The sequence below is a fragment of the Ipomoea triloba genome, chromosome 5, assembly GCF_003576645.1.
Source record: "Ipomoea triloba cultivar NCNSP0323 chromosome 5, ASM357664v1".
Taxonomy (NCBI): domain Eukaryota; kingdom Viridiplantae; phylum Streptophyta; class Magnoliopsida; order Solanales; family Convolvulaceae; genus Ipomoea; species Ipomoea triloba.
Genome location: NC_044920.1, coordinates 7568538 through 7594098, shown reverse-complemented (window position 1 = coordinate 7594098; position 25561 = coordinate 7568538). Strand labels below are relative to the sequence as shown.

The 25561-nt window shown below is 32.5% G+C and overlaps 2 protein-coding genes across 18 annotated transcripts; one reads left to right on the top strand and one right to left on the bottom strand.

The window, feature by feature from the left end:
• Window positions 1-14394: 14394 nt before the first annotated feature.
• On the bottom strand, window positions 14395-18182 carry LOC116021099 (40S ribosomal protein S3-2-like). Of its 17 annotated transcripts, none has more exons than XR_004098910.1 (7): window positions 17876-18182; window positions 16859-17590; window positions 16063-16125; window positions 15508-15990; window positions 15112-15391; window positions 14856-14976; window positions 14395-14620 (listed from the first exon to the last, which is right to left on the bottom strand). XR_004098910.1 is itself a non-coding variant. In XM_031261708.1 (4 exons), exons 2-4 carry the CDS (start codon window positions 17380-17382, stop codon window positions 15322-15324), a joined length of 345 nt encoding a protein of 114 aa, XP_031117568.1. In that variant the 5' UTR covers window positions 17383-17590; window positions 17876-18182; the 3' UTR covers window positions 15007-15321. The 17 variants fall into 17 exon arrangements, 1 of the variants encoding a protein (XP_031117568.1); XR_004098911.1 differs by having other exon boundaries at window positions 17231-17590; XR_004098901.1 differs by having other exon boundaries at window positions 15112-15142; window positions 15221-15391; window positions 15508-17590.
• Window positions 18183-21150: 2968 nt separating this feature from the next.
• Window positions 21151-24712, top strand: LOC116021000 (50S ribosomal protein L18-like). The gene is made up of 2 exons (XM_031261593.1): window positions 21151-21261; window positions 24201-24712. Exon 2 carries the CDS (start codon window positions 24203-24205, stop codon window positions 24557-24559), a length of 357 nt encoding a protein of 118 aa, XP_031117453.1. The 5' UTR covers window positions 21151-21261; window positions 24201-24202; the 3' UTR covers window positions 24560-24712.
• The last annotated feature ends 849 nt before the right edge of the window (window positions 24713-25561 follow it).

Sequence of the window (25561 nt, the reverse complement as noted above, 5' to 3'; positions counted from 1 at the left end):
ATTAAGTTAAGGACATACTAATTGTGGGTGCATTTGTGTGTTTTAGGGAGTTGGAGCTACATTTGGGAAATTTTAGCTATGTTTGGAGCTTAAATTGGAGAAAAATTATTGCCCTTTGGTACGAGCTCAGAACGCTCGTACTCTGGTCGTACACGGACAAACAAAATGCTTTACAAGGGAAGTACGCACATATTTGCAACGTATGTGGACGTCCAGAAGGAAATACGTACACGCGTACCCACATATGGCACTCGTACCGACTCTGGAGAACTTTCTATAAATTGTAGTCTGAATGAGCTGAGTAAGACCTTTTGTCACTTTGACTTCACTTTAGTCACTTGCACTTATTGTACTTCAACATTGTAGAGAGAGAAAGCTCTAGCGTTCTAAATATATTTTTATATGTTAATTTTATTTTACACAAAAAAAATGTGAAAAAATAAATTTAGGTTAAAAAATTATTCTACATACACCCTCATCTATGATATTACAATTGACATGTGTGCTTTCCATTCCCTTTATCTCAATCTTATGTGGGGTGTCAATGCATGCTTACCCATTTATCAATAATTTCAAACCCTAACCCATGTCATGTTGGGCTAGTCTCATATGCTAGCTAGTTTCCAATAAATAAATTAAAAAATAAAAATGGTTCTTTGAATTATCATCAAAGAAGTAAACACATTCTATATATGATGTACCATATATGATTTTTGAGGGATTTAATTAACCCAGGGTCGAATTAATAAACCCAATAAATTAAGGAAATAATGAAGGGAGAAGTAATATGATAAAACTGATAAAGAATGTGTGTATCACGGAGATAAATTCGTATTAATGGGCTGTAAGATGATTACAAGCAATGTGTCCAGCTATTACAAGTGTTTCAAGATGTCCAAATAAGATAAAGGACCGTACTTTTATACTAGCTAGCCCCCTAACCACCCCCCGCGAAAGTGAAGGGTGGTTTTAACAAACCTGGACCGCGCCCAGCTGAGCACCCCCTAGCACCCTAACCGAGCCCTCCGGGTACCCGAGCCTCGACCGAGCACCCTAGCATGGGCTCAGACCTGACCGAGCACCCAAGGGCCTCGGTCGAGCCCCCCTAGCACCCTAATTGAGCCCCCCAGGTACCCGAGCACCCCAGCTTGGGCTCAGACCTGACCGAGCACCCAAGGGCCTCGGTCGAGCCCCCCTAAGCCTGGGCCGAGCATGCCATCATGGGCTCGGTCTCAGCCCAGGCCAGGGCCTTGGGCCCGGGCCCATGTCCTTGGGACGTGGCCCAAACATGGGCCCCGGGCCCCTCCACGCCACTCTTGATCCATTGCTCCGGGTCGGTGCTCTGAAAACAAAAAAAAAAAAAAATTATTCTAAATTTGAAAATCTGAGATGCATTAAAGAAAACAACGTTATTAAATAACCAATATCCATCAAAAGACAAGTGAATCTAATATATTGCAGAAGTCTCCATAAGTTCGATTTTTGTTTCATAAACTAACAAAAAATTTAGTGATTAACCAAAGTGGGTTATTACTGTTATGAAGTTTTGATTATGTGGCCATTATCTAGTAGTGGTTTGTTATTCTACTGGTTTGTAGGATATAGTGTACAATGGCGAGGGAAGTAGAGATTTCCCTGTAATTTTCCTGAATACTCTGTATTATGGTTTCTAATTCTCTCTCTCTCCGGTTCTTTCTCTCTTTTTTGGTTCTTTCTCTCTGGGGTAACGTAGACTTTACCGAAGATCAAATCTTGAAGATTACAACATGTTATCAGCACGAGCTCTCAGGTCATTCCTCGTAGATGGTACAATTATCTTGAACCTGATAAATAGTATCTAAAAATTAATCTAATGTGATATTATGTGCGAAGCATGCCATATGATTGTGAATTTGTGATTATATGATTGTGATTAGGATTGCCTTTATATAATCAATATTTATTGGTCTGTTCTTAATGGTAACAATTATTTGCTATAGGCCATACATGTTGAGATTTATCTCACATATTATAAATGAAACTATAGCGTAAATTCTAACATTAGGTTAGCGTTGCCTAGAAGGGGACAAATCATAGCACTAATTAGAAGATAACTGCACTAGGACAATTTCTCCAGGGCTACATTGACTTGGTAATTGATTTAAACGTCAATGATTATCTGTCCAAGTTCAAGCCTATTTGTAGTGCTAATTTTGGCTATAAAAACTATTCGACATGAGTCTTGAATATTGAAATTTATCTCATATATTGAGATTTTTAAAATTTGTAGTTCACAATTTTTTAATAGAGATTTGCCCATAAGGTAAATTAAGAGCTCAAATTTTTATGTCACCCCCTTAGACCAAACCTTGATAATGCATACATAGATGATCCCCAAATCCTATGTCAATCCTGGAAGGATTGTTATGATAAGAAATTATTATAATTCCCCCTTAACTAAATTTAACGCTTTAGGATATTGATTCATTTATGGATTTAATAAGTGTAATATTGATTCATTTATGGATTTAATAAGTGTAATATCGCCCTAAATTATTTTTCATAATTGGAACTTTGAAACCAGCAACTTACAAAGAGAATTAATAAACATTCTCAGTTAGCCTCTTTCTAGACTAGTCATCTTGTCTTTTAGCCTGATCAACCGGTACTCCAGTAATACATAACAAGGCTATAAAAATATATAGGCCCAAACCCTTTTAGATGGCAAATTATTGTGTGGACCATGGTCCACACAGCTATGTGGACCATAATCAAATGTACATTTTTAATGTACTAAATGTACATTTTTTTTGTACTGAATGTACATTATTTTTATACTATAAAAATAATGTACATTCAGTACACAAATAATGTACATCCCCTGAATATAATGTACATTATTTTTATACTGAATGTACATTATTTTTATATTGAATGTGCATTATTTAATAGTATGGTCTACACAGCTGTGTGGACCATGGTCCACACAATAATGATTGCTTTTAGATTATGGCATGAGAGGTTTGGTCATTTTGGGCAAAATATAATGAGCCAGATTTGCACTAATCTTGTTGACATCAAATATATGTCAAACAGTAGTCAACCTCCTTCACATGATTTTTCCCTAAAGAATATGTGGAACGAAATCTCTAAATTATCTGTTTTAACCCGAATTTGACTCCCTGCATATCATAATTATTTCCCCCATACACTAAGTACGTGGTTGAAAATCAGACATTTCCCCATCTGCGTTTTATTGTTAGTGTGTAATCCATTTTGATATATCACCACCACAGCGTACCTCTAGGGGATATGAAATAAAACGTATATATGTTGGCTTTAAACCACCGTCTTTTATCAACATACCTAGAGCCCATGATAGGCGATCCATATATAATAAGGTACGATGATGACTACATACTTTACAAAGATTGTTTCTTGGCATTACAGGGAGATAAGAGCCTAAACTTAATGGAATTCTGAGAAATTCCATGAGATTGACAGATCTTCATTATCTAAATTCACGTACTAGTTAGACTGAACTAGAAGTTCAGAAAATAGTCTATTTGTGACTTTAGCAAATAATCTGGCAAATATACCTATTGATCATACTGATCATAAAAGAGTAACTAGGTCCCATATACCTTCCCAACTTGGACCAAATATATCTACGATAATCCTTGCCACTAGAAGCGTAGAAGATCTATCGGTGTAAGAGATAATATCATAATACTAGATCTAGTAAAGAAACTTTGTCACTGTTGAAATTGGTTAAAAGAATTACGTCTTTGAAGCCTTCGTCCAGAAGACTGGAAAACCCAGTAAATTTATAGGTGCACCAAATAATCATAATAGGGGTGCGGAACGACCAGATCAAAATATCCTTGGGAAATGTCTAGAATCTTGTTGTTTTAGAAATTTCCATTAATTTTATAAATATGGGAGACATTTATGAAAATATTATAGTTGTCAACAACACCATCGCTTTTACCATTTTTTCTCGTTATGTGATAATAATTTGGATCCAAAGCTAGGTATTGGAAGTGTCATGACTATTTAACATATAAATGAGCAATTAAGGCATAGCTCAACTCGTTAAGATAAAATGTATTCTCTTTATAACACATACGTCATTGAATGTTAACCATGTAGGTTACAAATGGGTGTTTGTATGAAAGAGAAATAAAAATAATGAGGTCGTGTGATATAAAGCGAGTTTTGTAGCCCAAGGGGTTCACGCAGAGACTCAAAATTGATTTTAATCGAATATACTCTCCAACAATAGATGGCATTAAGTTCTGCTACATAATATTATTGGCAGTAAATAACAAATTTAGATATGCAGCTAATATTAATTTCGAAAAGTCCCTGAAGGATTTAAAGTTCTCAAACAATGAGAAAAATGAAAATTAAAACATGTATAGTATTAAATTACAAAGGTCTTTAAATGACCTAAAGAGTAAATAATTGACTTAGACTCTGTTTGACAGAGCTTATTTAGGAGCTTATAGCTTATTTTAAGCTACTAATAAGCTATAAGTTCTGTTTGGTAATGTCCCTAAAATAAGCTAGTAGCTTAAAATAAGAGCTTATTTTTGAACGCTACATTAGGTAGCGTTTCAAAATAAGCTAGTAGCTTCCTAACTTTTTTTCCATCTTTAACCTTATTATTTTAAAGAAATGATATTATTTACCCTTTCCAATTAAAACCTTTTTGACTTTTTCTCTTCAATATGTTTGGTTGTAATTTCAATTTGACATTTGTGTTTGAACATTGATTTTTGTATGAACTAATCTTATGAATTATAAACATTTTGTTTTACTTTATATGTTTTCAAATATATGTTCTTACTTTATATTTTATTAAAATATATTGATTTCACTATTTTATATTTTAATATATAAACAAACCTATTTAAGTTTAAAACTATTTAAAGTGTATGAAGATGTCCTTTTTAGTCTTTTTACATTTATCACCTTATCAAAAAACTAATTTTACCAAACACTTTTAAGCATAACAGCTTAACCGTTTTTCAGATTTCAGCTTCGAGCGTATAGCTTTTCAGTTTTAAGCTACCTTTTCAGCTAGGTTTGCCAAACATAGCCTAAGTGGTTTTCCTCTTGAAGAAGGGATATGTAGATAATATGTACCATTATGTGCTCATTAAGGAGTTGCTAATGGAGTTATTTATCTATCTTAGTCCGTATGAAAGATATAAATATGATTGAAATGCATAAAGAGCTTAATGATGGTAGCTCATACCTAAAGACGGAGTTCTTGATATGAAAGTCTTAGGAAACCAAGTGTTGTCTCAACATGTAGATCGAGTATCTCCTTGAAGTAATGTTACAGACTAGTTAGCCTACGATGAAAAACGTCTTGAAGATGTTGTATATTGATAGGTATTATTTACTTATCACACTAACGGTTGTCCAATCTCTTGAAGTAGATAAGGAACCGTTTACACTCGAAGAGGATAATAATGATTACCACTCTAGCGAAATATAAATTGCTATTGCTACAACATTAATGTTTTTTATAAATACTAAAAAAAAAAAACCAAAATGTTAATTGTAATAGTAGACCAAATAACATTTATGTTACAATTTAAAACTATAACAACTCTACTATAACCACTTTTAATTAATGTTTCTTTAATTTTATTTAACTAAGCATTTGAAAAAAAAATACTCCGTTATATATTTAAATTTTGTTAACATGTGTTTTATTTATTTAATTACACATTTCTAAACAATACTAACATTTCTTATTCTAACATCAATAAATTGATAAATAAGATTAAAAATTATAATAACTAATTTTTTTTTACTATATAATAATTAATGAAATACACAAAATTACAAAATATTTGATTATGTTGACGTCTCATGTAATTTTAATGTAGAATTATAGTACGAATAGGAATTATATTACCATATTTTACAATATTGTTTTGTAGGTAAACATATGTAATGTATTATTACGATTAGTAATTTTAATCTAGAATTGTATTTTGAATTGAAAAGTATAAAAGAATATATTGTATTAGAAATTGTATTACCATATTTTAATGTACAATTGTAATATGAATATGAATTGTATTACCATATTTTACAATATTATGCAAACCTTAATAGTATAGGAGTGTTTTGGGCGGGAAGTTAAAATGAAGAATTTTTTTTTTATTAATAGATATCTAGATTGTATTACGAATATGAAAGTAGGAAAGAAAATATCTACTCCCATTTTCTACTCCCTATGAGTTGGCATGCTTTGATTGCTCAATTTAATAAAGGTCATGATGTTTATCCATTCCTTTTTTTTCATCCTCCAATCAAATTTGAACACAAGTGTGAGTAAAAGTTGGGACTACATGAAGTATTTTCTTATATTATTTTAGGAATTGTGTTACCATATTTTAATATGGGTACGAATATGAATTGTATTACCATATTTTTTACAATATTACGCAAACCTTAATAGTATATGGGTGTTTTGGGCGGGAAGTTAAAATGGAGGATTTTGTTTATATTAATAGTACTAGTATTTTCATTTGTGCGATGCACGAAATTGATTTGTTATAATATATTAAGTATATTTGGCCCATGCGATATCTTGAGATACACTTATATTTTGATATTTAATAATTATAACTATATTAGGGGAAAATTCACTTAGGAGTAATGAAATAAGCACTTGAGTGTTTGTTGGTTGACCGTAGAGCATTGATATTATCTGGACAAATAACAACGCATCAACCAAAGCCTTAAAAAGTTTTTCCTTGTCCTAGGAGATAAGTCAGAGGCAGAGACAAAAACGGACCTCATTACTAAACAATAAGGAGAAATATAAAAAATAGCATAAAATAATAGAAAATATTCAATAGTAGAATTGTTCTTTGCTTTGAACATTATGGCTACTTGAATTCCGAATCCTTCTTCTTATTACTATTACTATTACTATTACTATTACTATTACTAGTATTTTCACCCGTGCGATGCATGGAATGAATTTGTTATAATATATTAAGAATATTTGGATCGATATATAATTATATAAATTATAAAATCAAATATTATATAGTGCAATTGAAGATATGTTTTGGATCGATTATGTTTTATGATGTTATCCTTGTTTGAATTCCAGCAAATAATTGCTTAATTAATAGCTAATGTGTAGATGTACGCATGCGGTGCTGGAACTTTAGAGATTTTATATATCATTGTTTAGGATTTTTATAAATTGGGCAAATATGCTCGTTCTCTAGTAACTCGGTTATAGGAATCAATTGCTATTCTAATTCATATGTATGGAAGATATATTTTTGTGTAGATATATAGCAATTTTCCCATCTTGGAAAAAAAACATAATATCACCGGTTCTATTTACACATTATTGAAAACCTCTTTGTAGACAACATTGGTAGTAGCAACACAATCTTCTCCATCCTCTTCTATAACTAATTAACACTTTCAGGCTATCAGGATGGGTGACTCGGGAAAAAGACATGTACAATTGACCGTGATTAAAAACTAATTTTTCAGCAATAACCCAACGTGAGTTAGAGTTCGGCCCTGGCTTTTGTTGATAGTCATGGCATATGCAAGCATCAATAGGAATTATTTATGCTGGAACTTGAAGGGCAATCTCGTATCAGAAAGAGTGAGAGACATTCGAGGGATAAGAACTTTGGTTCCTTCATGTGTCCCATTAACTATTCTTGCTTCAACAATGTGATCTGCCAATCTTGTGATGATAGTTGCATATCGTTATAAAGACCAAGAGAATGGTCTATCTTCCGCAATAACATAACAGGTGCACCGACCTTTAATTAATGTCAATGAATGATTAAAAAAATCATACAATCACAAACTATTTAGGAATTTAGGAGTGTGTCACTTTTATAGAAAACACTTTTAGCGTCAGTTCTTTTTACCTATAACGTCGATTATTTTTCAACATTGTTCTGGCCAACGTAGTAAATAAATGATATGACGTCGGTTTTATAAAATCGACGTCGTATGTATTTTTAAAAAAAATAGGATACGACGTCGGTTTTTAAAAAGAACCGACGCCGTATCCCCTTTAATTTTTTTTAATAAAGAAATATGGTGTCGGCTTTTCGAAAAAAAAAAAAAAGACGTCGTGTCTCTCTTAAAAATAAAAATTAAAGATACAACATCGGTTTAAAAAAAAAAACCGACGTTGTATCTCCTTTAAAAAAAATTGCAGCGTTAATGTGAGCAGCACATCTCCATCGCAACCAACTTCAATCGCAGCAATAGATCCCTCGGCGACTCTGTGCGTAACTTCAATCACAGCAACACATTGTTAACGTGAGCACTAGCCTCGTCCACCAGCTTCAAACACCAGCCTTGCACACGTTAATGTGAGCAGCAACAGATCCCTCGTCCACCAGCATGTTGCTTCAAACAAAGAAATACACAAACCGACAAAGATGACCTTGGATTTGTCCGGCCGCCAACTCACGTCACCGTCACCGTCACTGCCAACTCTCTCAGGCCAACAACCCACTGGATCTGTCCGGCCGTAAAGATGACCAAGGAGGATAGAAAATCTGGTGTTGGTGGCGTAAGTCATTTCTAGTGTTGTTGACTGTTCATAATCAAAGAAGATAACCAAGGAAGATAGAAAATCTAGAAAATGTTCATAAATAAAGAAGATAATCTGGTGTTGGTGGCTTACGTACGTACTTCACAGATTTCACGGCTGCTGCTGTTGACGAAGGAGGCTTCACACGTTTCACAAGCTATTGCTGACGAAGGAGAAGGGAGGAAGCTGTGCGAAGGGAGGAAGCTGTGCCGCTGTTTCTCGCTCCTCTAGTGCGGATCTCTGATGGTGAAGCTGTTAAATAAAAAATAAAAAAATAATAAAAAGATTTGATGTTGTTAAATAAAAATAATAATAATAATAATAAAAGAAAGAAAGAAATTGTTTTTCTTTAATTTTTTTTTTAAAAAAAATTATTTAAAACATACGACATCGGTTATACAGAAAACCGACGTCGTATGTCTTTTATTTTTTTTTAAAAAATATTTAAAACATACAACGTTGGTTATACACAAAACCGACGTCGTATGTCTTTTATTTTTTAAAAAAAAATAATTATTTAGAACATACGATGTCGGTTCTACATAAGACCGACGTCGTATGTCTTTTATTATTTTTTAAAAAAAATTATTCAGAACATACGACGTCGGTTCTACATATAACCAACGCCGTATGTCTTTATTTTTTAAAAAAAAAATATTTAAAACATACGACGTCGGTTATATGTAGAACCGACATCGTATGTTCTAAATAATTTATACTATTTTTTCTTTATTTTATTAACATATTACGTCGATTTGTCAAAAACCGACGTTGAATGGGCGACGTAGTATCCTTTTTCTGTAGTAGTGTGTACTTCTAATAGATTTTCACCGTCTGGTTCTGCCTTACACAAAGAGTTACAACTTAATTAATATGTTCGTCCTTTTGCAATATTCATGTCGCACATATACTGATTAATTTAATCAACGACATCTAAAGTCGGCAAGCGGATCACTGACCTTCTAGCTACGACTCATCAAGCGTGTCATATCTTGAGCTTGAAATTTTTAAAAAATCATGTTTAATGTAATCAAAGCATTGAGTCATAACAATATTGACATTGAGATTTTAATTTTATAATCTACATGTATATATATTCTGTGATTTTTTTCCATAAAATTAGGTTTGATAGTGTAAAATATATTGATTTTACCAATCATTAAATTTCAAAATGTTTCAGATTCTCAGGTATATATGAGTAAAACTCACATCTAAAGCATTATGTGATAGTGGGTAGTAACTTTGAGGTAAGACCATTCAAGCATATAAGCATGTTTCGAGCTTGTTTCTATGCTCTCAAAATTCAAATCATCATACTGGCATCAGGCAATAAACAAAAATATATCAGACTGTATGAATGATATATCTAAACTGTTAATCCAAACTTCACTCCAGATTACCAAATGGAGTGTATGGCTTTTTGGAATGATGTCCATCCAAACTGTTGAAATGCGATGTCAATAACCGTTGATTGGTAGACTACTCATGCTTCATATTTCATCAAAGTATCTGTTTCTTATTATATTACTCCATATAATTTATAACATATAAGAATCGACAAATAAACTATAGTATGAGTCTTCCTTGCATGCAACAAATATCAGGAAAATTCAGTGTTCTAAAATAAGTGTATAAATGCAATATGTAGATAATTTGCGATTAGTAATTTTAATCTAGGATTGTATTAAGAATAGGAACGTAGGGAAAAGAATATATTTTATTAGGAATTGTATTACTATATTTTAATGTACAATTGTATTACCATATTTAACAATATTACGAAAACCTTAATAGTATAGGATTGTTTTGGTTAGGAAGTTAAAATTGAGGTTTTTCTTTCGAGAAGTTAAAATTGAGGTTTTTTGTTTTTATTAATAGTATAGATTGCATTGCAAGAGAATATATATACTGTATTATTACGATTAGTAATTTTAATCTAGAATTGTTTTACGAATAGGAACATAGAAAAGAATATATTTTATTATGAATTATATTACCATATTTTAATGTACAATTGTATTATGAATAGGAATTGTATTACCATATTTTACAATATTACGCAAACCTTAATAGTATACGATTGTTTTGGGCGGGAAGTTAAAATTGAGATATTTGTTTTTATTAATAGTATAGATTGCATTGCATGGAAATATATGTACTGTATTATTATTATTAGTAATTTTAATCTAGAATTGTATTATGAATAGGAATGTATAGTAGGGAAGAATATATTTTATTAGGAATTTTATTACCATATTTTAATGTCCAATTGTATTACGAATAAGAATTGTATTACCATATTTTGCAATATTACGCAAACCTTCATAGTATATGATTGTTTTGGGCGGGAAATTAAAACGGATGATTTTGTTTTTATTAATAGTATAGATTACATTGCATGGGAAATATATGTACTGTATTATTACGATTAGTAATTTTAATCTAGAATTGTATTACGAATAGGAACATAGAGAATAATATATTTTATTAGGAATTGTATTACCATATTAATTTTAATGTACAATTGTATTACAAATAGGAATTGTATTACAATATTTTACAATATTACGCAAACCTTAATAATATATGATTGTTTTGGGCAGGAAGTTAAAATTGGAGATTTTGTTTCTATTCGTAGTATAGATTGCACTGTAGAGAAATATATGTACTGTATTATTACGATTAGTAATTTTAATCTAGAATTATTGTATTACGAATAGGAAGGTAGAGAATAATATAATTTATTAGGAATTGTATTACCATATTTTAATGTACAATTGTATTACGAATAGGAATTGTATTACCATATTTTATAATATTACGCAAACCTTAATAATATATGATTGTTTTGGGCGGAAAGTTAAAATTGAGGATTTTGTTTTTATTAGTAGTATAGATATAGATTGCATTGCAGGGAAATATATGTACTGTATTATTACGATTATTAATTTTAATCTAGAATTGTATTACGAATAGAAACGTAGAGAAGAATATATTTTATTAAGAATTGTATTACCATATTTTACAATATTACGCAACTTTAATAGTATAAGATTGTTTTAGGCGGGAAGTTAAAATTGAGGTTTTTGTTTAAATTAATAGTATACATTGCATTGTAGGGAAATATATGTACTGTATTATTACGATTAGTACTTTTAATCTAGGATTGTATTACGAATAGGAACGTATAGTAGGGAAGAATACTATAAATTGCCATTTTAGTCCACTGACTATAAGGGTCCTGTTAATTCCAGTCCACGACTTTCAAAACTGTTAATTTCATACTATGACTATTTAATTTTTATCAATTTCGGTCACTCCGGCCAAATTACCGGTCAAATTCGCCGGAAAATCGTAAACCCTAAAATAATGAGGGGTATTTTAGTATTTTCACATATATGTTCTTCTTCTTTGGCTATGTTTCACTTTTTCCCGGCGAGGTTCCATGTTTTCCGGCGAGCTACCTGCAGGCCTTTTATTTAATCCACACCTTCGACCCAAATCCATAATCCATAATCCATAATCCATTCTTTAATCCATAATCCATAATCCACACCTTCGACCCAAACCCAACACCTGCACATCCCTCATTGAAGAAAAATAGTTTCCTGTTAAAGAAAGATAACAATGAAGTGTTTTTTTCATCTATCTATCCCGTACGACTAACTCGTCGCCAATTTCTAATTTGCATTGAAGATTGAATTCAACCTCAACTCTGTTCATACCATTTTCTTTAATGGACTCTCTTTCTATTATTTTTGTTCCATTTCTCCTTCCGTTTTTCTCATCTTTTGAATCATCGACAGTTTCATGGGTTTGGGTCGAAGGTGTGGTACGAGGAACAACTGAGGAGGTCTCTGGTTTACAAGAAGCGGCAGATAATCCGCCGGAGAGGAAGAGATTCGCCGGAGAAGAAGAATAGACATGCGAAATTACTAAAATACCCCTCATTATTTTAGGGTTTAGAATTTTCTGGCGTATTTGGCCGGTAATTTGGCCAGAGTGACCGAAATTGATAAAAATTGAATAGTTATGGTATGAAATTAACAGTTTTGAAAGTCGTGGACTGCAATTAACAAGACCCCTATAGTCAGTGGACTAAAATGGCAATTTGCTCGGAAGAATATATTGTATTAAGAATTGTATTACCATATTTTAATGTACAATTGTATTACGAATATGAATTGTATTACCATATTTTACAATATTACGCAACCTTTATAGTATAGGATTGTTTTGGGCGGAAAGTTAAAATTGAAGATTTTGTTTTTATTAGTAGTATAGATAGATTGCATTGCAGTGAAATATATGTACTATATTATTACGATTAGTAATTTTAATCTAGAATTATTTCACGAATAGGAACATAGAGAAAAAATATATTTCATTAGGGATTGTATTACCATATTTTAATGTACAATTGTATTACGAATACGAATTGTATTACCATATTTTACAATGTTACGCAAACCTTAATAGTATAGGATTGTTTTGAGCGTGAAGTTAAGATTGAGGATTTTGTTTTTATTAATAGTTTAGATTGCATTGTGGAGAAATATATGTACTGTATTATTACGATTAGTAATTTTAATCTAGAATTGTATTATGAATAGGAACGTAGGTAAGAATATATTTTATTAGGAATTGTATTACCATATATATTTTGATGTACAATTGTATTACGAATAGGAATTGTATTACCATATTTTACAATATAACGCAAACCTTAATAGTATAGGATTGTTTTGGGCAGGATGTTAAAATGGAGGATTTTGTTTTTAGTATAGATAGATTAATTTTGTGTTAGCATATTTTGACAAAACAAATCTAGATTATTTAGAAAGTTTGCTACATATATATACATATATACACGTACACAGACGAGATGTCATAGGTTGCCTAAATCAGAGTTTGTTGCTTTTTTGCGCATTGAGAAGTTGGCAAGAACATACCTTCCATAAATCCTTTTTGATTAGGAATAAAACCTTACTATGATTGAATATATAACCTGGATCCTATTCCTTTTAGGATTAAATTCCAAACAATAAAACTATTTATGAAAGTTCACACCAGATTTACATACTATTTCCTAGACAGCAACCTTTGTTCTCATCGAAATTCCAATTCATCTTCCTTGTCTTCTCCAGCATTCTTTTTGTTGCCGTATACAAACAATTTTTGTGTCTCAATGGATTTTGAATTTTATCTCAACAATGACATACTTTTAGAGATTTTTTCTCTAACAACTTTGAAAACGCTAGATAGATGTAAGGTTGTTAGCAAGGAGATAAAAGAGTTAATTGAAGATTCGCGGTTCTTAAAAAATTACATTCAAAGGACAAAGAATATCATTGGATATTTTGTTCAAACATACCAATTCGGCTTGCAAGTTTCCACATTTGTGTCCATTGACCCAACCTTGAGGGTTCCAAATATATCTATCAAGTGCTTCGGGGATGACATAAGGATCTTGGCATCTTCCAATCAAGGAATTTTGTGTTGTAAAAAGTCATTCGATTATTTTGTTTGCAAGCCAAGTACTAGACAACATGTTGTGTTGCCTAGCCCCAAGGGGCAAAGAATGCGCTTCGAACTAGTTGCTTTGATAATTCTTAAATCAAATCCCCTTCACTACAAAATAATCAAATACTCATATGCCCGTCATTGGTAAGTTTCTTTATTTTTTACAATATTATTACAAACATAACTTAGCATGTGAGCATATTATATTATATTTCTTGCAATATGATTCTAGCAATGCTAAATTAATGTTTTGATAATTTTTTTAATTCTCAGGCCACTTGGAAAAAAAAGCTACATATGTGAGATTTTCGATTCAAAAATTTGGTCATGGAGACAGTTAGAAAACCTCATAACAGAACAATTCATGTTTTTTAACCGTCAACCATCTGTTTGTATAGGAGACGTAGCCTATTGGCTTATGAACCACAACACAATTTTGACTTTCGACTCAACAACTGAAACTCACTCAGAATTCCCAGGACCAACCATCGACGACAACGAAATCTGCAAACATGAAAGAATTGTTGAGTACAAGGGGAAGTTAGGATTTATACGTGAGTATAAATCGAATGAACTATGGCTTTGGGGACTAGAAGACAAAAGAAATTACAGGTGGGAGATAAAGAGAGTTGTGGGAATCGATAAGGAGAAGAATAGGTTGATAGGGTGTAATCTTGCAGATATGGCATTGATGATGGGATATAGAGAACAAGTGAACGTAGCTAGTGGTTTATTTTACCCCAAGGATATTTTCCCGTTCCGGTCAGATTGGGAGCCCGTCGATCTGGAGGATGGATGCATGCTAAATTGCTTGGAAGAGATGATGACCGGTTAGCTTTATCTCATTAATGCATAATTTCCTGCAGTTTGTATAGTTACATAATTCATGCTTTTGGAGGGCAAAGACACATTCCATTGCATAAAATAAGCTAATGTAAGATGAGTTTTTACAAAACAAAAAATCCCAATCAAAGTAGACCAAAAAACGACCATACCTCTTTTCTGTAGTATCTGACATTGGAGAAGCTAAAAACAAGAAAATCTAGTGCTCAATTGTTGCAGTTGACAATGCAGATAGATAGTAATAGTCTATGCAACAGCTACCTCAATATTGGTGATAGGGGGAATGGGTGCCCTGATATATTCTTCTTCTTCTTCTTCCTTTGGAGAACGAATAATAACAATACCAGCAGGGAGAGGAGTTGTCAGGCCATGCTTGCCCTTGGGGTCCCAATCAAGCATGATTTTAACCTTGACCTTGATATCAAGGATCCCCTGAAACAAAGCAAAGCATGGTGCTCAGGGCATAGCAATAACCAGTGTTGAAGGCAAACTATATAGTATATGTACAAAACATAGGTCCTTTCAACGAGAACAGATTTCAAACCAACCTGTTTTAAGAGGACATGTCTTGTGAGGCCTTGTTTGGCAATCAGTAGTTAACATTAGCATGTTGTGTTAGCGAATTTGACTAGCTGATTGTATTAGTTATTTGTAAAAAGATATTTAATAAAATTAGCTCTTTAGGTTAGCGTTAACATATAAAATAATCCATAAGAACATACACATATTTCATAATAATAATAATAAGGGGAGTAGCCCGCTGCTTCCCTTTTGTTGGAAAAAGTGGGAATGGAGCCTTGAGGCTCCTATATTGCTTGACCATTTATTGCCCATCTGAGCGGATAGGCAGCATTGAGGAGCCAAAAAGGCTAAAACTCATTTAAAAAAGTCTTAAAACTCTAAAAACGGCAGATCCATCATTTACCAAACAAGGCCAGAGGCGATGTATTCTTTGACAAGTTGGCCAGAAGAAATCATATAGGCATCCTTAAACTTCATGGATTTGGCATGTTGGGCCCTTATAAGATGTTCTGCATACATGCTTGACCTGTATTACTTAGAAAACTGATATTACAAAACCTTGATTTTAAAATCAGATATACCTCGAAACCCTTGGCTCCACTTTCCCTAACAAATCTTAGAACACTATAGCAAGCTGCCAAGCCCTATGTAAGCAAGTAGAAACAAGCTATTTAGGACATGAAACAAAAATGATATTATATAGCAGAAAATGTTTCCTCTTAATTAGCTAAGTTAAAGGGGGTGCATAGTTATGTTTTTCAATGTAAGTAACAAAGATCAGTTCTAGAAATTAATTGCTACCTTAAAGGGGTTAAAAAAAATTAGATCACACAAAGATCAACTCTAGAAATTAATTGCTACCTTAAAGGGGGCAAACAAACTAGATCATACAAAGATCAGTTATATAAATTAATTGCTACCTTAAAGGGGGCAAACAAATTAGATCACACAAAGATCAGTTCTATAAATTAATTGCTACCTTAAACGGGGCAAACAAACTAGATCACACAAAGATCAGTTTTATAAATTAATTGCTACCTTAAAGGGGGCAAACAAATTAGATCACACAAAGATGAGTTCTAGAAATTAATTGCTACCTTAAACGGGGCAAACAAACTAGATCACACAAAGATCAGTTTTATAAATTAATGCTACCTTAAAGGGGCAAACAAATTAGATCATACAAAGATCAGTTCTAGAAATTAATTGCTACTTTTAAAGGAGGCAAACAAACTAGATCACACAAAGATCAGTTCTAGAAATTAACTGCTACTTTAAAGGGGGAAAACAAATTAGATCAAGTGCCGAACATTAAAAAAAAAAAATTAAATTAAAAATTACAAACTGTGAAAGCGCTAGCAGAAAATGTTCCATCACCAAGGTTGCTACATGAATACAATTGTAATTCATGAGGATAATGGCATGGAGGAAAAAATTTTAATCATCATCCGACACAATATTGGCACAGGATCACCAAACTGCTTTGTGGATGGCATATACTCTAGAACCTGAATTTATGAACTCAAAATCCCAAGGGAAGAAAAAATAGCAACTTCTATTCTTTCTGGTTACAGCCTAAAAGAACCACATGGATAGATAGAAGATTTAAACAAGAAAGCATATGAAAACATTAACCAAATAAGAATACAAGAAAAATTAAAATTAGTTGAAAGATAAAAATTACATGCATACCACCTAACAGCAAGGCCTCCAGCTACAGTGACAAATATGCAGACTCATGTTATTTACCTTAGCTTCTCAGCATACAATTTCATAGTGTTCTCCTCAAATATGAATCTCTTTTGCACAAGTGATGTGAGTTCCCTACTCCTTCCTTTCTCGCCTACAGCTACAGTGGCAAATACAACCCAAGACATCAATACTACATAATGAATGTGCATCAGACTCAACCTGTGACATAGCTCTTATACAACTTGTTAGATCAAACGCTTATCGCTATGCCAAAAACTATAGCTTACAGCGAAGTCGCATTCTTATATACAGCCAGCACATTTTCAAAAGGCAGGTGCCCTCTGTCCAACAAATCCCTTTTAGAAAGCTTTGAGATGTATGCACGTTGGACTGTGTACCTCAATGCTCATTTATGGCCTTTAAAAACATCACATGTACCAATTACACAATACAATTCAGTCCATAGGCCAAACTATTCAAAAAAAAAAAAATAGAAAACAGAAAATAGTTCTAAAATCTTGGCAAAAGTGCAGAAACAATGGTAATCAGCATTATAAAATTTGAAACATTAAAATAGCAGGAAAACTACAACTTCTACACGTTAATGTGCCTAAATAGTTACCAATCAGACTTCATGCTCTGAATATATAGAAATTCATTTCAAACAAAAAAAAAAAATGGACGTTTAGAGAGACAAATCACCAAGTACATTCTGAGTGCGAGTGGCTCTGATGATGATCTCGGTTCTCATCGGAATGACTCTGACCTCCGATGTAACTAAAACTATGAACATGAACTCGCGAAAATTAACAATATATGTTACATATCGCAAATGCTGACCTGTGCCGTAGAGTTTTCTCTTCTGCGTAGCCATATTGGGAGGACGAAAACAACAAACTCCGACAAGATCCTACCCGCAATGAGCTCTACCGGAGATTGAGATTTTGGAGTTGAAACTGTGTGACCTGTGTCCTAGGGTTTTCTCTGATGCCACGGCATCAGCTTCGATGCAAGTGAGAAGATCTAACTGACATCACCTATTTCTTTGCTCAAAAAAAAAAAAAAAAAAAAAAATCACCTACTATTGGATTGTTATGCCGTGGACCCAGGTTCACCTTGCAAGGTGGACCTGAGTCTACATTCACATACACTATACTCTATATTCACATACACTATATTATATATTCACACTTTGTAAACTCTACATTCACATATTACAGGATTATATGATACTTTACATTCACACTTTGTAAACTTCACATTTACACATTACAGGATTATATGTTTAGTAACTATATTACCATTGTTATGCATTCACACATTCAAAACTATATATTCACAGGTCATGTACTCTATATTCACAACTTAAGAACTCCACATTCACACATTACAGGGCTACAAGTTACTAGAACTTTAAACTCTATTACAGATTCACACATGCATAACTCTACATTCACGATTTCTATACTCTACATTCACACTTTGAAACCTCTACATTCACACATTTCTAGGCAACTCTACATTCACACAATCATAAGTCTACATTCAGGATTTCTATACTCTACATTCACACTTTGAAACCTCTACATTCACACATTTTTGGGCAACTCTAATTCAGCAATGTGTTTACTAAAAAATAAAAAGTAAAAAAAAATAAATAAAAAAAAGACAAAACGACGTAGTTTTGGACCCAGGTCCACGGCATAATTTGCCCCTACTATTACTGTAGACCTGCTCTTTTGTATTACGGACTCATCTATTCAAATAATGCATGTGTGATTAATATATTATATACGGAGAAAATTGTCATTTTAGTCTGGGGTCTTCTTAATTGCAATCCACGACTTTCAAAAGTGTTAATTGCATATCCTGACTATTCAATTTATGTCAATTTTGGACACTCCGGTCAAATTGTCGGCCAAATCTCACCGGAATTTTCTAAACCTTAAAATGACGAGGGCATTTTAGTCATTTCACACCCTATATCTTCTTCTCTGGCGAGCTACCATTTTTTCCGACGAGCAACCATTTTTCTCCAATTTAGCAACCATTCGTTATCCAGCATTGCCAGATAGTAATGCTGAAGTACTTTAGTGTCTTCGATTTCTTCGTTAATAATAACGAAGAGATCAAAGATGCTGGAGCAACCGGAATGTTCAGATTTATGTTCAGTGGACCAAATAGATAGAGCAAATTGCCAATAATAAAGCTCTTCTTCTTCTGGAAATAATGGTGGCAGCGGAGGAGCAAGATGAAGCCCAGATTCCGGAGGCCCGTCAGCGTGAACCAGCAGTAGCAGAAGGAAGGAAAGCTAGGGCGGCGGTGAGGCTGTTCGCCGGAGATAAACTACGCAATGCGCAGCGAAGGAGTAAGACGATGCCCAGATTCCGGTGGCCTCCTCGTCAGCTTATTGTTGTTGTTGTTTGATATGGTTGCTCGCCGGAAAAAATGGTAGCTCTCCGGAAAGAATGGTAGCTCGTCAGAAAAAATGATAGCTCGCCGAAGAAGAAGAAATAGGGTGTGAAATGACTAAAATGCTCTCGTTATTTTAAGGTTTAAGAAATTCCAATGAGATTTGACCAGAAATTTGGCCGGAGTGTCCCAAATTGACAGAAATTGAATAGTCAGGGTATGCAATTAACAATTTTGAAAGTCGTGGACTGCAATTAAGAGGACCCCAATAGTCAGTAGACGAAAATGACAATTTTCTCTTATATACCAGTTAACATATTATTTAACTCTTTTAACTAAATAATGAAATTACATATTAAGACATATTTAGTAAATAGTTTAAAAAACAAAGTTTAAAAAATAACTAATTATGACAACAAGATAAAAATTAATGATATAATGTAACGAAATTAAAATAGTACGATTAAATCTCACAAAGTCACCATAGTTAAAGACTAAAGTTTGTTTAAAAATTTAAAAAATAATACTTATTTATTGAAAAATAATTTAATTTTCTAATATTTAGTTGAATGTTAGAAAATTATATGTTTCTGTTTGATTTATTTTTAAGAAAATGAACATATTATTTGTTTAATAATAATAATTAGTAGTAATAGGGTTGGTGGCGTGGTGGTGGTAATGGTTGTGGTTGTGGTAGCGATGGTAGTGATAATAATAATTCAAAAATTGATTTGAAAATATATGGCAGAGAAGATAAATACGAGAGAATAAAGAATTTGAAAAATGACTTCAAACTAAAAGTATAGGAAAATGTTTTTCGTCAAATTTGATATTTTTTCATTGACCAGAATGAATATTTCCTTTGACAATATTTTGTTTAAATACCCAAACACGGGGAAATCCAAAAAATGATTTCCATAGTCATTCGTTGGGTTTTCAAACGGATCCAAAAGTAAAATTTACATTTATGTAATATATTATTTGAATAATTTTCAAAATAGATCACCGAACTACAATCGGAAATGCAATTGAGCTATCTAATTCCAAAAAAAAAAAATTGGTGTTCTCTAAACAATCTAAAATCATGCAACTAAATCAAAATCACTGCTGCAAAAATCTCCCGCCTAGGTTGCCTATGCGACCGCCTAGCGCCTAACTTGGGCGACTGGTCCGAAATTGGCCGAGTTAACTCGCCAACTCTGCAGAGTTAGTCGAGTTAATTCGAGTGAGTCGGTCTTGTTAATTTTTTTTATTATATTTATATATATTTAAATTTATTTATTTATATAAGTAAGAGAGGCAATAAATAAATATATATATATATAATATAACATACACCCATACACATGCATTACTTTTTTTTTTTATAGGTCGCCGTCTAGACCCCGCTTAGACCGCTTGGGCGATAGACTAGCGCCTACTGCAACGATGATCAAAATTGACATGTTCTACTGGTTATCAGTGGCCTGACAGTCATCCTATTAAAAATTATTATTTTTAATTTATTATAATAATTTTAAATAAAATGCAATTTATATATTATTTTTACATAATTTCCAGAACCCCTAAAACCTAATGTCGTACTTCAAACTTTCAATGCTCACGCTCAGCTTGGCGAACGGTAGCTGTGTGCAATAGCAACGCCTCTCGATAGACGAGCGATTGAGCAAGCCAAGGTAAGAATGTTTCTTCTATTTAACAATTGATTCATTCTATTATTTGATTCCACACCGAAATGCTATAGTAGGAGATTATGCCCTAAAATCTTGTTGTATTCTGTGTGGATTAATGCATATTACATGTATTAGAAGAAAGTTAGAAAAACAGAATGGAGAACAGAATTTAAATTTTATATTAACTGCAGTTTCGCTCTAATTCAAATTTTCTTGTGCATTGAAAACATTTTTAGCTACTGGATATTCATTATTCTTTTACAAAAAAAAAATGGAATAGCTTTGTATCAGTTCTTGAGGGTTGTATTATAGTTATTGAATAAAGTTTAAGTTCGTTTCTTTTGGCTGGGGTTTCGGCAAAGTTATATTGTGCATTTCAAACTCTTGCCACAAGAACTTTAGTTATCCGGTCATCCCTGCTATGATGCAACTGCAACTTTAACAGGAAATTATAATCAATCCTTAGATATAAGGAACCTAATATCTCATTTTTTGCACTTAGACTATCTCTTTCTCTGCTTTGAGTTTTTGTATACCTATCTATGATTAATGATAAAAAGATAATATTGACATAAATTCTAGGATGCTGAAATGGTATGTACAATAAAACCTAAATCCTAAGTCAAATGGTTATAGTAGGAATAATGCATCACTTCTGTCAGATGATACTTGGAAGGAACCCGAAAATGACTTAAGATATGGTATTAATAACTTTTGCTAATTTAACTTAAAAGTTTAGCTGGGCACTAGCTGAATGGAGAATTCTACAAATATGAATCAACTGTTTATATTCAATCCTGTATATTGCAGACTTTAGTAAATTAGTGTTTATGGACAGGATTTTATAAGAGCATTAACCATTGCATATTCATTTATGCATACAAGTTTAAAGTTTAATGCTTAGCTACATCGTAATATGTAAAGTACCACCTTTAATCGTAGAATCATTTTGTGTTCTGTCAAAGTTGCCTAGATTAGTAAAACACTCATTATGTATGTATGTACGTACATACATACATACGTATGCTTAGTTTTATATGTGACCTTTATCTTTTTCCTGCACATTTTTGGACCTGTTCATTGTTCTTGTTTTGTGAATGTTATGATATATGATTCTACCTAACCAAGGAGTGAGGGAAAGAAATGACCTTGTTAAAACTTTGAGTAGTACTTTTAGAGTTATAATTGATAAATCAACAGTCAATATGTTGAAATTTGATTGGGCAAACTCCATGGTGACTTATTAAATATTGATGCACCTAATTGAGAGAGGCAGAGAGCTTGTAGATAGCTTCTTTGACCGTAACCAAATAGCATGATATTTCCTTTGGCCAAACTCCCTGACAACTTATTAGATATCCGTGTACTTATATAAGAGAGAAAATTGAAGATTCCAGCTCAGAGTAAATGAAGAAAAAGACAAATCCCCTAGAAGATACCCTTCTCTTTAGTCCTCTTCTTGGAACTTAGAAGGGTATACAGCAAGTAAATTTCATTTTTGTAACACAATGTTTTTGTCAAGGTTCAATTTCTCCTATTTTATCCTTACTTGTTAAGTTTGGTTTTTATTTACAGAAGAATAGTTTCATTTTCTTATGTCTGATTTTTTGTGCCATTATTTCTCTCCAGTGGTTATTCCTATAATGTCCTTGTCCTTGTGCATGTCGGAGTGACATGATAGAATTATATGATTACATCCAATTTGAGCAAAGAATTAGTTTGATGTCCAAATTGAAACCAAAACTATTCATCATTTTGTACTAAATTGAGACTTGGACCAAAATGAAACTAAGTTTAAATTTCTAGAGTTCCAGGAACAGATCTGAATTTTACTCAACATAATAATACTGAAGCTTTATTTCAATCCCCACTCTCAGAACTTGAAATGTACGATGTACATATCCTTCACTTTGTCTTCTTGGAAGGATAGATCTTTGTGAAGCTATATTCTTCCTAAAGGCTAAAGGATCTTCATCTTTTTTTTTTTTTTAAATGTATTTGTTGTAGTTTACATGACTTGATTGTTATCTTACATGACTTTCCTATTCTCTCTGACAATGCATACCATTTTATGCATCAGAATTGGATGTTGTTATTATTCTTTCTTTAAATTGCATTAGATGTATGAAATTCACTCTAATACTGAGCCCCGAATTGAAAACATGAATAAAATTATATAGACTGAGCTAAAACCTTGAGGGCTTGACATGATTGTGGCCCCATTATAGTTATGCACAAGCTGAATTTATTGGTTTTTTTTTTTTTTTTTTTTCACTCTAATACTTAATGCTAGATTGAGCCAAAAATTGAAAACAAAATTAAAATTATATAGACTGAGCTAAAACCTTGAGGGCTTGACATGATTGTGGCCCCATTATAGTTATGCACAAGCTGAATTTATTGGTTTTTTTTTTTTTTTTTTTTCACTCTAATACTTAATGCTAGATTGAGCCAAAAATTGAAAACAAAATTAAAATTATATAGACTGAGCTAAAACCTTGAAGGCTTGACATGACTGTCATCCCAGAATAAGTGTTCTCCGTTATAGTTATGCACATGTTGAATTAATTGGTTTTTTTGTGTAATGATGTTGGGCGGAGGCCTGTAAGGGCCAAGTCCAGAACCATGTGGTTAGAGAGATTGTTGGGCAGAGGCTGGTGAAGAGTCAAGTCCAGCACCATGCCTTTCGAAAATGTGATGGCGGTCTATAGGGAAATAAAGTTGTGTCTTTGCTACTAGCTATAACTTTTGGTGTGGTAGTAAGCGCTTGATCCTAACAAGTAGTATCAAGCCAGGTCGCGAGTTCGGGTCCCAGCAAGAGTGGAGGCCGGTGAAGGGCCAAGTCCAACACATGCTTGATCCAAACAGATGATTATATTGTGTAAAGCTGATCGGGTATATTATCACTCTAACACTTTTTGTCCCTCTTCACAATGAAACAGAAATGGTTATTCCTCCACGAGTTAGACCAGAAAGAGTTACAAAGTTCCTCAAACCTTATGTCTTGAGGATGCAGTTTACGAACAAGTATGTGAATGCTCAAGTAGTCCACACACCAACTGCAACGGTTGCAGCAGCTGCCAGCACACAAGAGAAGAGCCTGAGGCTGGGGATGATAGAAACGAATGAAAACACGAGGGATGTTGCCGCAGCTGCAAAAATAGGCAAGCTGCTCGGGGAGCGACTGCAGGTCAAAGGCATTCCTGCTGTTTCTATATTCTTCAAAAGGGATCAGGCATATCATGGAAAGGTCAAAGCTGTGATTGATTCCATTAGGGGAGAAGGAATCAAATTGGTTTAACTTTGGGTTTGGGTTATTTGATTCAAATGCATTGCTGGAAACTGGAAATGGAATTTTTGTTTATTGGTAGAACAAACTTTGAAACGTTAGCACGTATCATTTATGTTCCTGCCATTTTACACAAATTATTCAAAAAATATTTTTTCTTACAGAGATCAATGATACCGATACAAAAGGTTAGACAAAATAACTTAGGGGTGTATTCAATCATGACTTGTATAGACTTTTAAAGAAGATTAAAATCTACTCAAAACTCCAAAATAAATCTCAAACACAAAAACCTTAGGGTACATTTACTTCAGTTTTTTGTTTTTTAATTTTTCAATTTTCATTTTCGTTTTCTGTTTAGAAAATTTGTTTACTTTATTTTTTCAAATTTATTTTTTAGATAAGCTTTATAAATTTAATACAACTTCAATTTTGATTGATTTTTAAACATTCTATTAAAAATATATTTTAAAATGTCTGATTTAAATAAAATAATATAACTTTTTTTTACTTTAAAATCTAATATAATTTTGACAAGGGTTTATTTCTATCGGGGTACAATAAAGCCAGGAGACTCAATCTTCAATCAAAAGTTGTGAACATGCTCTGCAAATATATATGTATTTGTACTTTATAATAGACATGCTTCTAACTATATATGAACAGACATATCATTTTTGAAAAAGTTATTTTTTCGTAAATATTTGATGAAAAGATATCTTTTTTCAAGAGCATGTACATTCAATCCTAAAACTATGAGCACTAACTGTGTCACCATTAATAAAAAAAATACATTTTTAATATATTAAAGGTACATATTTTTGTGTAATAAATGTACACTATTTAAAAATACATTATTTAAATATTGAAGGTACATTATTTTATATACCATATTATGAAATAATGTACATTCGATCAATACATAAATAATGTACATTTAGTATATATTAAAAATATATTATTTATTTATAGTGTACAGAAAAATTACCACTAAGTAATACTCCTTATGAACAG

Excerpts from the sequence above, each read along its gene's own strand:
- LOC116021000 (XM_031261593.1), top strand. The coding sequence starts at position 24,203 with ATGGTTATTCCTCCACGAGTTAGACCAGAAAGAGTTACAAAGTTCCTC.
- LOC116021099 (XM_031261708.1), bottom strand. The coding sequence starts at position 17,382 with ATGCACATTCATTATGTAGTATTGATGTCTTGGGTTGTATTTGCCACT. Across the intron at positions 16,008-17,230 it reads TTGTATGCTGAGAAGCTAAG|GTCAAGCATGTATGCAGAAC; the intron begins GTAAATAACATG and ends TAAGTAATACAG. Across the intron at positions 15,392-15,884 it reads ATCGCCTCTGGCCTTGTTTG|GGGATCCTTGATATCAAGGT; the intron begins GTAAATGATGGA and ends GCTTTGTTTCAG.